Here is a 17,773-nt window from a genome sequence, read left to right on the forward strand (position 1 = left end):
GCCCACTAAAATCCCAAGTGTGAGCCCTGAGAGCAGGCTCCCACACTTAGCCACAGTGGGGAGTGGGGCCCGGCAAGTTCCATACTACTCGGCCAGTACCGTGAATCTAAGCTGTGTGCCAGGAGGCAGGTCACGGATCACCAGGTAACACTGCAGGAGACGGGACCCAGACGAGCTCACCTTGAGAGACAGCGGCACCAGAGACTTGATTTACTCGTTTGTCAGCATCTGCTTATTGGCTGAGTGAGTACCTGAGTGGACCCCCCCCCTTCACGGCACCGAGTATCACCATCCAGAACCCCGGGGCATACCCCTACCTGTGGAGGGTAACAACACCTTGCTGCCCCACTCCATCACCCCGGCTACTCCCAACGGCAGCAGCGGGACTCCCAGTTACCGCACACCACAGGTGGCGTCATGAACTATAACTCCCCTGTAAATACCCCCCTTTCACTTTAGAGTGTGGCCCCTAAGCCCCTGGGTCTGGAGACCCTCGAGCCACGAATGGACACCACCCCCGGATCTGAGCGGTTCGATCCACTGCTGAAGCAGCACAAATTTGCAGTAATTCTAGTGACAAAGCATCATCATAACAGTACGCAGTCTGGATGTGTAGTCTGGAGCCCCCTATAACAGCAGTCTGGATGTGTAGTCTAGAGCCCCCTATAACTGTCGCGGGCGGAGGGGACGCGCTCACCACGCTCGGGTCCGGGGCTTCTGCTGATGCTGCTCGGTGGCTCAAGCGGTGGACCGGACCCGGGGACTCGAGCAGCGCTCCTCGCCCATGAGTGAAAAGGGGTGGTTGGGTTAGGGAGATTGTTCGTGACGCCACCCACGGGTCGTGGTGAAGATGGGCACCACCGCTGCTGGTGACGGGGATCCCGGGAGCGATGGTAGGGAGCAGCTGGGATGTTGTTTTCCCCCTCCGTGGGTAGGGGTTGGTGGTCCCGGGGCCCGGTGGTGTGACAGGGAGGCAGGGTTGGTGAGGTGCAGGGTTGCACGGGTGTACTCACTCAGCAATAGATGCACAAAATCTCCGGTAAACCAATAGGCTGGATGGACGGGTCCCGCAGCCGGCTGCAGTGTCTCTCCCCGGACAGGTGATGGCGGCTGTCTCTCCCTGCACCTTTGTGTACTGTGTTGACTCCAATGGCTTCCCAACGGTAGTCCGCTCCCCGGTGTATAGATACCGGAGGAGCCCGTTTTGCCCGCAGGCGCTGGCCCTCGGATTTCTAGCCGGTGGCGGTGGCTGTATATCCTCACGGTGTGAGCGGTTGCCTTCAATCAGGACTTGGTTGTTAGGGAACGCCGGGGGTTCCTGTCACATTCGGATTTGACTATTGACGGCGGCTCCAAGCCTGGTCGGGGTCCGATGGCCCTGCCTGTGTGCTTAGCTTCACTCAGTTCCCCGGTCCGGTACAGGTGGGCCACCGCCCAACACCGGTCCTTACGGCTCCGCGTAGTTCCACCAACTCCTGCAGACGGCCACCACCGTCTGCCAACTTTGCTGTCAGTGTCTGGGCTCCGATGGATGTCTGGATGTGTAATCTGGAGCCCCCCTATAACAGCAGTCTGGATGTGTAGTCTGGAGCCCCCCTATAACAGCAGTCTGGGTGTGTAATCTGGAGCCCCCCTATAACAGCAGTCTGGATGTGTAGTCTGGAGCCCCCCTATAACAGCAGTCTGGATGTGTAGTCTGGAGCCCCCCTATAACAGCAGTCTGGATGTGTAGTCTGGAGCCCCCTATAACAGCAGTCTGGATGTGTAGTCTGGAGCCCCCTATAATAGCAGTCTGGATGTGTGGTCTGGAGCCCCCCTATAACAGCAGTCTGGATGTGTAGTCTGGAGCCCCCTATAACAGCAGTCTGGATGTGTAGTCTGGAGCCCCCTATAACAGCAGTCTGGATGTGTAGTCTGGAGCCCCCTATAACAGCAGTCTGGATGTGTAGTCTGGAGCCCCCCTATAACAGCAGTCTGGATGTGTAGTCTGGAGCCCCCTATAACAGCAGTCTGGATGTGTGGTCTGGAGCCCCCCTATAACAGCAGCCTGGATGTGTAGTCTGGAGCCCCCTATAACAGCAGCCTGGATGTGTAGTCTGGAGCCCCCTATAACAGCAGTCTGGATGTGTAGTCTGGAGCCCCCTATAACAGCAGTCTGGATGTGTAATCTGGAGCCCCCTATAACAGCAGTCTGGATGTGTAGTCTGGAGCCCCCCTATAACAGCAGTCTGGATGTGTAATCTGGAGCCCCCCTATAACAGCAGTCTGGATGTGTAGTCTGGAGTCCCCTATAACAGCAGTCTGGATGTGTAGTCTGGAGCCCCCTATAACAGCAGTCTGGATGTGTAATCTGGAGCCCCCTATAACAGCAGTCTGGATGTGTAGTCTGGAGCCCCCCTATAACAGCAGTCTGGATGTGTAGTCTGGAGCCCCCTATAACAGCAGTCTGGATGTGTAGTCTGGAGCCCCCTATAACAGCAGTCTGGATGTGTAGTCTGGAGCCCCCTATAACAGCAGTCTGGATGTGTAGTCTGGAGCCCCCTATAACAGCAGTCTGGATGTGTAGTCTGGAGCCCCCTATAACAGCAGCCTGGATGTGCAGTCTGGAGCCCCCCTATAACAGCAGTCTGGATGTGTAGTCTGGAGCCCCCCTATAACAGCAGTCTGGATGTATAGTCTGGAGCCCCCTATAACAGCAGTCTGGATGTTTGGTCTGGAGCCCCCCTATAACAGCAGTCTGGATATGCGGTCTGGAGCCCCCTATAACAGTCCGTGGTTTATCTAGTGGATATTTTGGGGTCCGGTGTACTCCGGTCACCTTCTCTATTGACACACTGAGGTTCAGTATCTGGTAACGCCCCGTCACGCGGTTGATACAAATATTTGCCTGTTGGCTCCGCTCATGTCATTTGCGCAGTGTTTGGAGTAGATTATCTTCCTAATCTCGGCGTGAGCACAAACAAAACGTTTAAAAAGTCGAGATTACTACGAGAACTGAGTGAGCTCTGTATGAGGGTCACCCCCGCCCTGTATTGGGGTCACCCCCGCCCCAGGAATGAATATTACAGGGATTTGGATGCCACTTCCAGGAATAAAGACAAACCCCCAAATAAAGTGATTTGCAAAGTTTCATAACGTTACATGATGGAAACATTATATATAATCTCATGCACCGCGCAGATATAGCCGGGGTGCGGACACAGGATTACCAGCAATGATCCGTAGGAGCAAAGTTTGCAGATTTGGTCCTTTGCAGAATACGTCCCCCTAGGAGGGGCAGCCACCCTATAACCCTGACCCTTATCAAGCCTTACAATGTGTCGAACCCCATCAAACTTACCCTGAAATGGAAAATTCCCGCATACTTGTTTGTGAACTCCTGGTCCTTGGGGACAACATTTTCCAAAAATTTCCGATGCAAAGTTAATGCTCCGACGACCGAGAGAACCCAACAGTCTCCTACAGGACAGAGAAAAAAAATGTGCGGGTCCGAATATCAGGGACAGTGATTAGATAGCACGGCATCTTAATGGTTACATCTACCATAAAGTATTAGTACAAACATTTTTTGGTCCCAAAATGTGAGGATCCTCCAACAGCAGAAACATCAAATCCTGTCCACCGCCATTAACTAGAGAACGGCGGCAGCTATAGGCATAGAAGTGGTGTCTAGGTATAGTAAAGTATCCATGCGATACACAATAAAACCACCTATAGCGCCACCTGGTGGAAAACAATGGAATTAGCATTTTTATCTCGAAAACGGAACGAGATAGAGAAAAAAAGTGAATTACAAAGTTGAAGGGCATCATCAATTCAATACGAATCGACACCTTGCATACAGAAATGCTATGATTAGAATGTGTAAAACTCACAAGGCTGCGGACGTGAAGCGATACCTCATGGAGACCTTCCTACAAGTCATTGGGTATGGTGGCTGTGTGGAGTGGCCTCCACGCTCACCTGACCTGACCCCATTAGACTTCTTTCTGTGAGGTCACATCAAACAGCAGGTGTATGTGTGGCGCCCTGGACAAGCCAGGGGCCACAGGTAACTACATCACCACACCCTACACCCCGGTTAGGTACATCTAAGCCAGACACAAAACCCTTGTTGCCTTCCCCAGGGACTGATGTCCACACCAGGGGTTGGAGCCAGGCGATTGGTCTCCACCCGCCTAGGAGTTCACAGTCCTGGAGGAGGGAAAAGGAGCAGTTGAGTTTTGACAGTGGAAGTGGAAGGAGGGAAAGTGAGCAGTAGTGAAGTGGCAAGAGAGCAGACTGACAGAGTCCGGGTGTATGGCCCGGACAGAGCAGCAAGGTTGGCAGACGGTGGTGACCGTCTGCAAGAGTGGCCTATCGGAGTTGCCGTAAGGACCGTGGACGGGCGGTGGCCCGGCGGTACCGGACCGGTACACAAGGAGAAGCCAGCACCATTGGCAGGGGCTTTTCGGACCCTGGTAAGGCTAGGAGTCGCCGTGAATTTGCCGAATCCGTTAGTGAAGGGGACCTCCTGGGTTTCCAAACAGTCAAGTCCCGACAGAAGGCAACCGTCCAACCGTGAAGGGGAGACACCGCCACCGCCAAGGGCAACCGTTTCCCAGGGCCAGCGCCTGCGGGCAAAAGGGGCTCCTCCGGCCCACATCCAAGTCGGGGAGCGGGTTACCGGTGGGAACCCATCGGAATCAACATAGAACATAGGTGCAGGGAGAGACAGTCATCACTAACCTACGGGGAAGAAACAACCGCAGCCGTCTGGGGGACCCGTCCATCCAGCCGTGTGTTTTACCGAGAACTGTGTCATCGTCTCAGGCTGAGTGAGTACCCCCGTGCCGTACGGCACAGCGCTGCCCCTGCGACCCTGTACCTCACCAGGCCCCGCAACCCGCCTGCCATCATCTCTACCTACCCCATCACCGGGCCCCGGGACAACCAATCCCCTACCCACGGAGGGGAGATCTAACAACTCAGCTGCTCCCTGTCACTGCTCCCGGGATCCCCGTCCAGAGCAGCGGTGGTGTCACCAAAATCACCACAACCGTGGGTGGCGTCACGGACAATATCCATAATTAAAACCCCCACAACCAATCACCCCCCTTTTCACTCACGGGCGAGGAGCGCCGCTCGAGTCCCGGGATCCGGCCCACCACTCGAGCCACCGAGCAGCAGCAGCGGCCGCAGCAGCAGCGGCAGCCGGACCCGAGCAGTGGGAGAGCGCAGCGTCCCCTCCTCCGCCCGCGACATATGCGACCCCTCCACCAACATTGCAGGACCTACGACCACGTATCACAGTTGCTTGTGCAAACGTGTCACCTACCATATTGCACAACGTGCAGCAAGATACAGTATGCTGTGCAGATGTGCATTGCAGCTGACGGGGGACACTTTGAGCATCAAAGTTAAATGAGCACCATATGCGTGACCAGCATTCAATGTTTTGGGGGGGTCATGGGTTTAATATCATAGCATTTCTGTATGCAAGGTGTCGTTTCGTATTGAATTGATGATGCCCTACAACTTTGTAATTCACTTTTTTTCTCTATCTTGTTCCGTTTTCGAGATAAATATGCTAACTCTGTTGTTTTCCACCAGGTGGCACTATAGGTGGTTTCATTGCGTAGCGCATGGCTACTTTACTATACCTAGACACCACTTCTATGCCTATAGCTGCCGCCGTTGTCAAGTTAATGGCGGTGGACAGGATATGGGTGGACACACTGCATATTTTCAGCCTGCAGCCACCCGTAGGGGGAGCTCTTATTATAGTATTTACACCGCAAGCATTGATTTTAAAGGTTCCTTTTAAAAAAGTTTTTCCAACCCCAAAGTTTATTTTTAAACTGCTGGTAATGAAGTTTCCTTGTAATTTAAATGACCCCTTTTTTTCTAAAAGTGCATTTGTGTTCTTGCCCTAAACTTTAGGTTTAATATATCTATAGTAATAGACCCTTGCCAAGCTCGGAGTGCACAGCGCTGGCCTTACAGATAGGGATATTTATGCTACTTTTATTAAACTTGTGGATTTTTAAGTTTTTATCATTTCGCTCATCGTAGCCATCTTGTGCCATCATTTCTATAACTCTGTGAGCTCCCCCTAGTGGTGACCTCAGACTGAAACTTTTTACATAGATAAAGCAATCAGAGCTTTATCGTTAGCTGTGACTTTTGTTATTTTTTTTAATCATTTTTTTTATTGCACTCATTATACTTATACATTAATATTTTAACTAACAGACATATTGAAGCATAAATTATTCCTACCTATTTCTCCTTGCATGATGTCAAATAAGCTGGCCCCGTCTACCAGAAAGCGGGCGTCTCTCTGCAGCTCCTGATAGAACAAAGCAAAATGTTACAAGTGAAGACTTGTGTTTCCTATGAAAAAATGAGAAAGGCAGCCACCATTCTTTACACTGCATGCTGCATTCAGAAACTAGATTTATATGAAATGACTTATCAGAAGCATGTCATGGAAATTTTACAGATTCGTCAAACTGTTTTTGCCAGAAATTGGTGTAAAAGCTTTTGAAAAGTCACTAAATATTTGCACAATGGAAAGTTGCGCAAAATATTTACCACTATTGGTGTTTTCATGTTTGGGCTGCTCTTTGGCAGTGGCAGGTGGCTTTTCATGAATTCGGTGCATCTTATCCATATACCTCTACATTAATGTAGGATTAAATTAGCAACGAATGAGTGAACAGCCACCTCTAACCAATCCTGTAAGACCCAATTCCTTGAATCCTTGTGTCTCCATATTGGTTGCGTCCATCAGTTTGAGAACCATAAAGATTTCATAAGTATCAGATCCAAACAGTTCTCAAATTTCAACTATTTTTTTCTTCCTGATGGCAGGAACGGTCATCACCACAGGGGTACCGCGATGGGGACGTCTTGCACCCCTACATATGCCACTTTGCTCCTTGGATGAAAAAAAAATCTTGTTTGTCGATTTAACCTGGAACACTAATTAAAAAATAATCACTTGCGGTGCCTGACCACATTACACTATCCTTCATGCCTGGTGCTTATGTTCATCACATGTCCCTAGAAAAGATTGCTAATTGGGTTGCAACATTAGACAATATATGTTCTTCCTATGCCAGATCCAATAAAAGCATTTACTCTTGAGCATAAATGACAGCACTAGCCCTGGCCGTGATCTGACAATGCTCTAGTAGTGATAAGTGAGGTGATGAGACAAGATGCATACTTTCGAATTCACAGATTCTCTCAAATTATGTACAAAGAAAGACTGATTTGCATCAAACTTAATACAAATTTAATGTGCAACTTTCCAGACCTCAGATTCTGGAAAAAAAACATAGGTTGCAAAAAAACCCCCCAAAAAACAGGCCCTCACTGGTGGTCCTGCCAGGCAAACCCACTCAGAAACTTTCAGTCCGCCTTCAGTGGGACATCTGCAAAATCTTAAATCAACCTTTGGCGCCTCCGGTGCTGACTTGACCATGAATTTATGACATTGAAGGCCCCATTACCTGCTGGAGGCTTGGATTTGGCTCCCATAGATTGGATGATGTCTAGTAATCCAATAGATTAGATGATGTCTAGTAATCTGTGCCTAGTGTGCAGCGTGTCACTGTCTGTGGTGCTGAAACCAAAAAAATGGCACCAGCTTTACTTCCTGAACGCATAGAGTACATGGACTGTACAATGACAACAATTACTACAGTCCAGGAATCCTTTATTCCACAGTCTTAATGTGTCTTTGGGACCCCCTTCCTTTATAGCCTGTGAGCGCACTGTCACTGTGCTGAAGTATTGTAACACTGCGTCCCTGCACTCCTTGCCTTCCTGCAGGGACACGTTCTGACTCACTGCTGCAGCTGGGTCCTTCCATGCTGCCCGGCGTCCCTGCTTCTTCTCTACGTGGGTTCTCCTCTCCACCTCCCAGAGACTGTACACGCATCACAGCATTTCCAGGAGTGCTCCTAAGGAGAGCGCGCACCCCTGCCTCTCTCTTAAAGGGCCACGCACCACACCCAGAAAATGCCTCCCAGCCTATTGCTGAGAGGCACTGAAAGGCAAGCTCCCACTAGGGGAGTTGCCTCTTCAATGCCTTAGCTTAGCCTCCTCTACCCAGGTGGCCCCCGCCATGCCAGAGATTGTTCCTGTCCGCTTCAGTCATGCCTCCAGCCTCAGCTATACCGGTGGCCCTTTCCACACTAGAGATTGTGCCTGTCTGCCCTGGCTGTGCCTCCAGCCTCCACTATCCATGTGGCACTCACCACACCAGAGACTGTGTCTGTCCGCACCGGCAGTGCCTCCTGCATCAACTATCCCGGTAGTCCTAGCCACGCCAGAGACTGTGCCTGTCTGCCCCGGCCATACCTCAAGCCTTAGCAATCCCGGTGGTGTTCCCCACACCAGAGACTGTGCCTATATATCGCGGTTGTGCTCTAGCCTCTGATATCCTGGTGGTCCTCACCACGCCAGATACTTTGCCTGTTCGTCCCGGCCGTGCCTCCGGCCTTAGTTTGCCCGATGGCTCTTGCCACACCAGAGACTTTATTTGTCTGCCCTGATTGTGCCATATACCCCAGCCACTTCTGTGGTCCCTGTATACAGTTGAGACCCAGCCCTGCCTACTCTTGTGTCCGCCCCTGCCCTGGGGGTCAGCTGCCACAGTCCCAGTCCCTGCCCTGGGAGTAGCATTTGGCGTCCGCCTCACGGTGGGTGCTAAGTCCAGCCCCTCCCACTAAAAGGTCAGGTCCAGGCTCCCCCTGTGGTCCAGTGCTATATGTGTCCATCTGTGGCCACCCAGTGGTTATAATGTGAATTACAGCATGTGGTTATTACGTATTGAATTTGCATCCGGAAAAAAATGGTAAATTACTGATCCTCGCTGATGTGATGTATTCAGCTCATCTTTTCTATGTATTTAAATTCCTTTTCATCCATTATACAGACTTTTTCTCATTTTTTTTACTCTCTCATTACATTAGTATACAATTCCACATTGAAATAAATGAAATAATTCACACATTATTAACTTCAATCCAAAACCCCCAGAAAGTAAAAAAACAATAAAAAAATAATTCTCTGATTCATGCTTAAAAACACACACAAAATTGAAAAGTGCAGATCATTTTACAGGGCATTAATCCCTGTAATCCGGACCAGAGGCGAATTATACATACGTTCTACTTAACACATTTACAGCCGACAATCCCAAAGGAAATAAGAAAATAATTCACACAATCATTATGGCTGAGTGATTACAGCAAACATGGACCATACGGAAATAGAAGGAAAGAAGAAGTCCTGTCTTCATATTATTTTAATGTAAATTCTAACTAGAAGAAAATGTAAACTGCAAAAAACTAAATTATATCATACACAATATATAGTAATATCAGCCTTCGTAAAGACAGTGTAAGACATGTTTTATTTAGTATGTATAACTACTATAATACTGCCCCAATCTACAAGACTATAGCTACTATAATACTGCCCCAATGTTCAAGAATAGAACTACTATAATACTGCCCCAATGTACAAGACTATAGCTACTATAATACTGCCCCAATGTTCAAGAATATAACTACTATAATATTGCCCCTATGTACAAGAATATAACTACTATAATACTGCCCCTATGTGCAAGAATATAGCTACTATAATACTGCCCCAATGTACAAGAATATAACTACTATAATACTGCCCCCTATGTACAAGAATATAACTACTATAATACTGCCCCTATGTACAAGAATATAACTACTATAATACTGCTCCTATGTACAAGAATATAACTACTATAATACTGCCCCTATGTACAAGAATATAACTACTATAATACTGCCCCTATGTACAAGAATATAACTACTATAATACTGCTCCTATGTACAAGAATATAACTACTATAATACTGCCCCTATGTACAAGAATATAACTACTATAATACTGCTCCTATGTACAAGAATATAACTACTATAATACTGCCCCCTATGTACAAGAATATAACTACTATAATACTGCCTCTATGTACAAGAATATAGCTACTATAATACTGCCTCTATGTACAAGAATATAACTACTATAATACTGCCCCTATGTATAAGAATATAACTACTATAATACTGCCCCCTATGTACAAGAATATAACTACTATAATACTGCCTCTATGTATAAGAATATAACTATTATAATACTGCCCCTATGTACAAGAATATAACTACTATAATACTGCCTCTATGTATAAGAATATAACTACTATAATACTGCTCCCTATGTACAAGAATATAACTACTATAATACTGCCCCAATGTACAAGAATATAACTACTATAATACTGCTGCCTATGTACAAGAATATAACTACTATAATACTGCCCCTATGTACAAGAATATAACTACTATAATACTGCCTCTATGTATAAGAATATAACTACTATAATACTGCCCCTATGTACAAGAATATAACTACTATAATACTGCCTCTATGTACAAGAATATAACTACTATAATACTGCCTCTATGTATAAGAATATAACTACTATAATACTGCTCCTTATGTACAAGAATATAACTACTATAATACTGCCTCTATGTATAAGAATATAACTACTATAATACTGCCCCTATGTACAAGAATATAACTACTATAATACTGCCTCTATGTACAAGAATATAGCTACTATAATACTGCCTCTATGTACAAGAATATGACTACTATAATACTGCCCCTATGTATAAGAATATAACTACTATAATACTGCTCCCTATGTACAAGAATATAACTACTATAATACTGCCTCTATGTACAAGAATATAACTACTATAATACTGCCCCTATGTACAAGAATATAACTACTATAATACTGTCCCCTATGTACAAGAATATAACTACTATAACACTGCCCCTATGTACAAGAATATAACTACTATAATACTGCCCTTATGTATAAGAATATAACTACTATAATACTGCCCCTATATACAAGAATATAACTACTATAATACTGCCCCTATGTACAAGAATATAGCTACTATAATACTGCTCCTATGTACAAGAATATTACTACTATAATACTGCTTCTATGTACAAGAATATAGCTACTATAATACTGCTCCTATGTACAAGAATATTACTACTATAATACTGCCCCTATGTACAAGAATATAGCTACTATAATACTGCTCCTATGTACAAGAATATAACTACTATAATACTGCCCCCTATGTACAAGAATATAACTACTATAATACTGCCCCTATGTACAAGAATATAGCTACTATAATACTGCCCCTATGTACAAGAATATAACTACTATAATACTGCCCCTATGTACAAGAATATAACTACTATAATACTGCTCCCTATGTACAAGAATATAACTACTATAATACTGCCCCATGTACAAGAATATAACTGCTATAATACTGCCCCTATGTACAAGAATATAACTACTATAATACTGCCCCTATGTACAAGAATATAACTACTATAATACTGCTCCCTATGTACAAGAATATAACTACTATAATACTGCCCTTATGTACAGGAAAAAGTTTTTTTTCAGCTCACCCGAGTGAATGTCCTTGGTTCCTCAGCCTGGGACTGTGCAAAGAGGTGGGCTCCGTGTTCAGGAGTAAGTGGCAACAAGGTAGAGAGGAATTCTATCCAGCAACACATCCAAGGTAAATAATTAAAATTCCATTTTATTTCACAAAAAATATAAAAACCAGCAAAGGTTAGATGAACATCCAGGGGGTAATTAAAAAAACGTCTCAAGCGTTTCAAGCCTTAGCGGCTCTTAGTCTTAGACACATAACAATCAAATGGGACACAATATATACAAGTAATATAAATATAAGCTAAATTGGAAAAATAGACCCAATTTGAATACTATTATATTCTTTGAGAAGGGTGAAATCGCCTGTATGAGATCGATGGATTGGATTTTCCTTCTTTGCGATTTTTTTCTACAGCTTGATTGATCCAACCTGTGCACGTCTAAACCGGAAATGTCGTTTTTTTTTCTGATCAAAGGAGTAACCGGGTGCATTTGTATACACTTGTATATATTGTGTCCCATTTGATTGTTATGTGTCTAAGACTAAGGGCCGCTAAGGCTTGAAACGCGTAAGACGTTTTTTAATTATCCCCTGGATGTTCATCTAACCCTTGCTGGTTTTTATATTTTTTGTGAAATAAAAATGGAATTTTAATTATTTACCTTGGACGTGTTGCTGGATAGAATTCCTCTCTACCTTGTTGCCCCTATGTACAGTAATATCCCTTCTATAATACGGCCCCTATGTACAGTAATATCCCTTCTATAATACTGCCCCCTATGTACAGTAATATCCCTTCTATAATACTGCCCCCTATGTACAGTAATATCCCTTCTATAATACTGCCCCCTATGTACAGTAATATCCCTTCTATAATACTGCCCCCTATGTACAGTAATATCCCTTCTATAATACTGCCCCTATGTACAGTAATATCCCTTCTATAATACTGCCCCCTATGTACAGTAATATCCCTTCTATAATACTGCCCCTATGTACAGTAATATCCCTTCTATAATACTGCCCCTATGTTCAGTAATATCCCTTCTATAATACTGCCCCTATGTACAGTAATATCCCTTCTATAATACGGCCCCTATGTACAGTAATATCCCTTCTATAATACTGCCCCTATGTACAGTAATATCCCTTCTATAATACTGCCCCTATGTACAGTAATATCCCTTCTATAATACGGCCCCTATGTACAGTAATATCCCTTCTATAATACTGCCCCCTATGTACAGTAATATCCCTTCTATAATACTGCCCCCTATGTACAGTAATATCCCTTCTATAATACGGCCCCTATGTACAGTAATATCCTTTCTATAATACGGCCCCTATGTACAGTAATATCCCTTCTATAATGCGGCCCCTATGTACAGTAATATCCCTTCTATAATACTGCCCCTATGTACAGTAATATCCCTTCTATAATACTGCTCCTATGTACAGTAATATCCCTTCTATACTACTGCCCCCTATGTACAGTAATATCCCTTCTATAATACTGCTCCTATGTACAGTAATATCCCTTCTATAATGCGGCCCCTATGTACAGTAATATCCCTTCTATAATACTGCCCCTATGTACAGTAATATCCCTTCTATAATACTGCCCCCTATGTACAGTAATATCCCTTCTATAATGCGGCCCCTATGTACAGTAATATCCCTTCTATAATACTGCCCCTATGTACAGTAATATCCCTTCTATAATACTGCCCCTATGTACAGTAATATCCCTTCTATAATACTGCCCCTATGTACAGTAATATCCCTTCTATAATACTGCCCCCTATGTACAGTAATATCCCTTCTATAATACTGCCCCCTATGTACAGTAATATCCCTTCTATAATACTGCCCCTATGTACAGTAATATCCCTTCTATAATACGGCCCCTATGTACAGTAATATCCTTTCTATAATACGGCCCCTATGTACAGTAATATCCCTTCTATAATGCGGCCCCTATGTACAGTAATATCCCTTCTATAATACTGCCCCTATGTACAGTAATATCCCTTCTATAATACTGCTCCTATGTACAGTAATATCCCTTCTATACTACTGCCCCCTATGTACAGTAATATCCCTTCTATAATACTGCTCCTATGTACAGTAATATCCCTTCTATAATGCGGCCCCTATGTACAGTAATATCCCTTCTATAATACTGCCCCTATGTACAGTAATATCCCTTCTATAATACTGCCCCCTATGTACAGTAATATCCCTTCTATAATGCGGCCCCTATGTACAGTAATATCCCTTCTATAATACTGCCCCTATGTACAGTAATATCCCTTCTATAATACTGCCCTTATGTACAGTAATATCCCTTCTATAATACTGCCCCCTATGTACAGTAATATCCCTTCTATAATGCGGCCCCTATGTACAGTAATATCCCTTCTATAATACTGCCCCTATGTACAGTAATATCCCTTCTATAATACGGCCCCCTATGTACAGTAATATCCCTTCTATAATACGGCCCCCTATGTACAGTAATATCCCTTCTATAATACGGCCCCCTATGTACAGTAATATCCCTTCTATAATACTGCCCCTATGTACAGTAATATCCCTTCTATAATACTGCCCCTATGTACAGTAATATCCCTTCTATAATACTGCCCCTATGTACAGTAATATCCCTTCTATAATACGGCCCCCTATGTACAGTAATATCCCTTCTATAATACTGCCCCTATGTACAGTAATATCCCTTCTATAATACTGCCCCTATGTACAGTAATATCCCTTCTATAATACGGCCCCTATATATTGGAATGTTCAGTCTGATACATTTGTGTTATATTGTGATTTCCGTTGCTCTCACACTTTGTACACTATACATGTTATCAGGTGTCAGTTCCCGGCAGAAGGTTTTGTTCTTTGTCCTTGTTCCTGCTGTTTCCATATTTATATTTGCTCAGGTGTAATTTGCTGTGTAATATTTATTAGATGTCGGTCTGGTTGTGATTCCTCGCACTCGGCCTCGTGTAGATGGAGAAGATGCAGCAGGTGACAGCGGCGCCCGGTTCGGGCTGGAGTCACCTTCAGGTCTCAGGATGCAATAATTGCTGACGGCTTTCCCATTCCATAAATACATGGATTTAATGTCTGCACCGAGGAGGCCGCTTCCGGGTCCAGCGCGACCGGATCCGATCTGCAATATGATGTCTACTGACACAGATTTTCCCTGTTCCTGGCACATGGGGGACTGGACCCTTTTGCTCTGAAGTCATCATGTTTTCATATATATCTAGACACTAGACAATGAAGCGTCACTGGGATCCGGCTTGGCATTGGAAAATTTAGGGAATAAAGTATCTCTCTGCCTCTACAGCAAATAAGAGAGAGGCATCATCAGAGCATTAGCAGGTTTCTTTCACAAAGGGAACCATGCAATTCATGGACTTGACTATGCAGAAGATCACAAACCATTTTTGCACCTTTCTGCTCTGATGAACAGAGGGTGGTCCCAGGAAGTTGACCTCTAACTACATGATGCCAATTTGTCCATATTTTTGCCAGTCTGTCACGGTGACCAAGGGAGAGCGTGGAACGGGGCTCCTAGACTGGCCCTCAGACTCGGGGGGCGATGTGTCATGATCCAGGACCAATATTCCCCTCTCCAGAGTTTCCCAGACCCGGCCTGGTCATGTCAGGGGTAAACTCCCATCGGCCTTGTTCTGGTTTCAGGAGACACTATATCTGGGCACTGCACCTGCATTTCTGTGCTGGTTATAGTTTTGCACTGCAGCCTGTGACTTGTTCTGGTGAGATTTACTGTTTAATCTTACTCCTAGTTACCATGCCCTGACCTGTACCCTCCCCCGTTCGTCCGTCTGTCCCAGTCCCTGACTTCCCGCTCCTGTCATTTGTTTACCCATCCTGGTACATCCTCCTTCCTGTGTTTGTGTCTCCTCACCCTCCGGTCTTGTCTTCTGTTCCCAGTGCCCTTTGTGTTCCCCACTGCATACCTGATCTTCCGGCATCCGACCTCGATTCTGTTTTTTGACCTGATCTTGATCCTCTTTCAGCACTTACTTGACTTTCCTGGCTAGACCCTAACTGCTTGACTACTTTATTGCCCCCTGGTGGTTCGCTTGTGAACTGCCTGCTGAAGTTACCCTGCTATACTTCCGTCTCCCTTCTGTTACAGTGTTACTTTGACTCTCCTTCACTACACTGCTTCCTCCTAGTGGGGAATATGCTGTACTACTTCTCACCAGTCCTTTGTACAGCATGACACCCTGGCTATCAAAAAGTTACCTCTGATGGGGAGGATGTCTGAGCAGCCAGCTTGACCCTGCTCCTGACCAGCCCTGATCTAATATCCCCTCCCTCCCTACCCCGGGGGAAAGGAGTGGAACAGGAATGTCTTAACACCAACAGTGATAGACAAACATGCATGGGAAACCAAAACTCTATCATACAGCACACTCACACAGAGTTCAGCCTGTCATGGCTCAGTTTGGAGATTTGATCCGGTTCAGTGAACTGTTGCTGCATGTTCAGTTCCTTTCTTTACTGAGCTATTCCCTTTTCTTCCCCTGTGCAAATGCTGATGGTTCTTATTATCATTGTTCTCCCTTTTTGGTTTGCTCCTCTCCAGGTGTTTCCCATTTTGGTTTGTCCTTTCACATTCTGGGTTGGGTTTTATATGTTCACCTTTCACTGCATTTCCTTGCTGGCTATACTTCTAGGTGGTCTTGTGTTTAGGGATTCAGTCCTTCTGGTTACGGTGTTTACCTTATTGGGTAGATACCAGATTAATTCCTGAAGTCAGTCGGTTTGTTTTCCTTCCAAGCAGCTTTTCCTTTCACCTCTTTTAGGTTTCTGAGAGGTTTTACTTTATTTGCTCATTTGTAGCTCTATTTAGCTTGTCACCTCTACCTTATATGAAAGTGTTTTAGTCTTCTCACTGGGTTTTTATATCTTCCTGCACATCTTCTCCCATTGTAGGCAGTTTGTTGTGGACTACCTTCTAGTCCTTCATAGGTACAAGAAACAACACGACAGCCTATTAGGGATTCAGGCCTTAGGTGCTGTTTCGAGTTGTGCAGCTAGGGTCTTTCTAGTCTGCACAGGAACCAGTTTGGTGCTGGTGCCCTGCGCCCCTGTAGTATGCTTTCCTTTTTTCTATTACCCTTGTGTGAGAGTGTTTATATTCATAACAAAACTCCGTGGTTGTTCATCAGATGTTGAATGCATAAGACATTCTTTGACCCAAGGTGTAACTTCCATATTAAACTCCCTGATGAAGCAGTAGCAAAACAGCATTGGAGTGGTGTGAAGATGTTGTGCTATGTCCTCTGTGGGATATCTGGTATATCCTCTGTGGTATATCCATTATATTGACTTGATGATTTACCATCTTTACAATCTTTTGTAGTTTTATTTAGCTTTTCCTCTCTACCTTATATGAAAGTCTTTTAGTTTTCGGAGTATGTTGCGGCCTCCCCTCTGGTCCTTCAGGTGGTACAAGAAACAACTCGATAGCCTTTTAGGGAGTCAGGTTTTAGGTGGTGTTTTGAGTTGTGCAGCTAGAGTCCTTCTAGTCTGTACAGGGACCAGTTGGGTGCAGGTGCTTCATTTCCTTGTAGTAGGTCTTCCCTTTTTCCATTACCCATGTGTGAGAGGGTTTACTTTCCTAGCAATCCTCGTTGGTTGTACATCAGATGTGGAATGTATAAGACAATCCTTGACCCAAGGTGTATCCTCCATATTATCCCTAGCTCTGATATCATTACTTATTTTTTTGGGGAGTAGGGTGGAGGACTTTATAACCCTTTTACCAGCAGATTTGGTCACTCATTACTCTATGATATCACATTGGTCCATCTGCAGGTTTCCATAGACCTGCAGTTAAATCTATAAGGTCATCATGTCAGTTACAGAATAAACTCTGCTACATCTGTTGCATTTGAATATAGTAGCTCTTATGGATCATAATGTTGCCAAAAAAGTCCGCACCATCCACCTGGAGGGTTAAGACTTTTCCTATTTTGCATGTGATGTGGCTATAATATGAGCAGGGTCAGGAGATATCAGATGACTTTTTGGCATTTTTAAAGCTACCAGGATCTCATTATATGGATGTAGTGTGAAGCATTTGTCATTAAGTATTACAACTAAGAGTGTTTTTTGTTATATTGTGTTGGTAAATGGAGCGATACGACATATGACGTAGGGTAGAGGAGGGGATGTGTGTA

At 44.8% G+C, this 17,773-nt stretch overlaps 1 protein-coding gene across 1 annotated transcript in view; it reads right to left on the reverse strand.

Annotated features, from left to right (window-relative positions):
• The window catches only part of LOC142294877 (calpain-13-like), a 174,005-nt gene that overhangs the window by 130,512 nt on the left and 25,720 nt on the right, over positions 1-17,773 (reverse strand). The window contains exons 2-3 of the mRNA XM_075337937.1: positions 6,262-6,331; positions 3,341-3,459 (exon numbers count right to left, since the gene is read on the reverse strand). Coding sequence (XP_075194052.1) covers positions 3,341-3,459; positions 6,262-6,331 — 189 coding nt within the window. The remainder of the gene's footprint in view (positions 1-3,340; positions 3,460-6,261; positions 6,332-17,773) is intronic.

Source organism: Anomaloglossus baeobatrachus, chromosome 3, assembly GCF_048569485.1.
Source record: "Anomaloglossus baeobatrachus isolate aAnoBae1 chromosome 3, aAnoBae1.hap1, whole genome shotgun sequence".
Lineage (NCBI taxonomy): Eukaryota > Metazoa > Chordata > Amphibia > Anura > Aromobatidae > Anomaloglossus > Anomaloglossus baeobatrachus.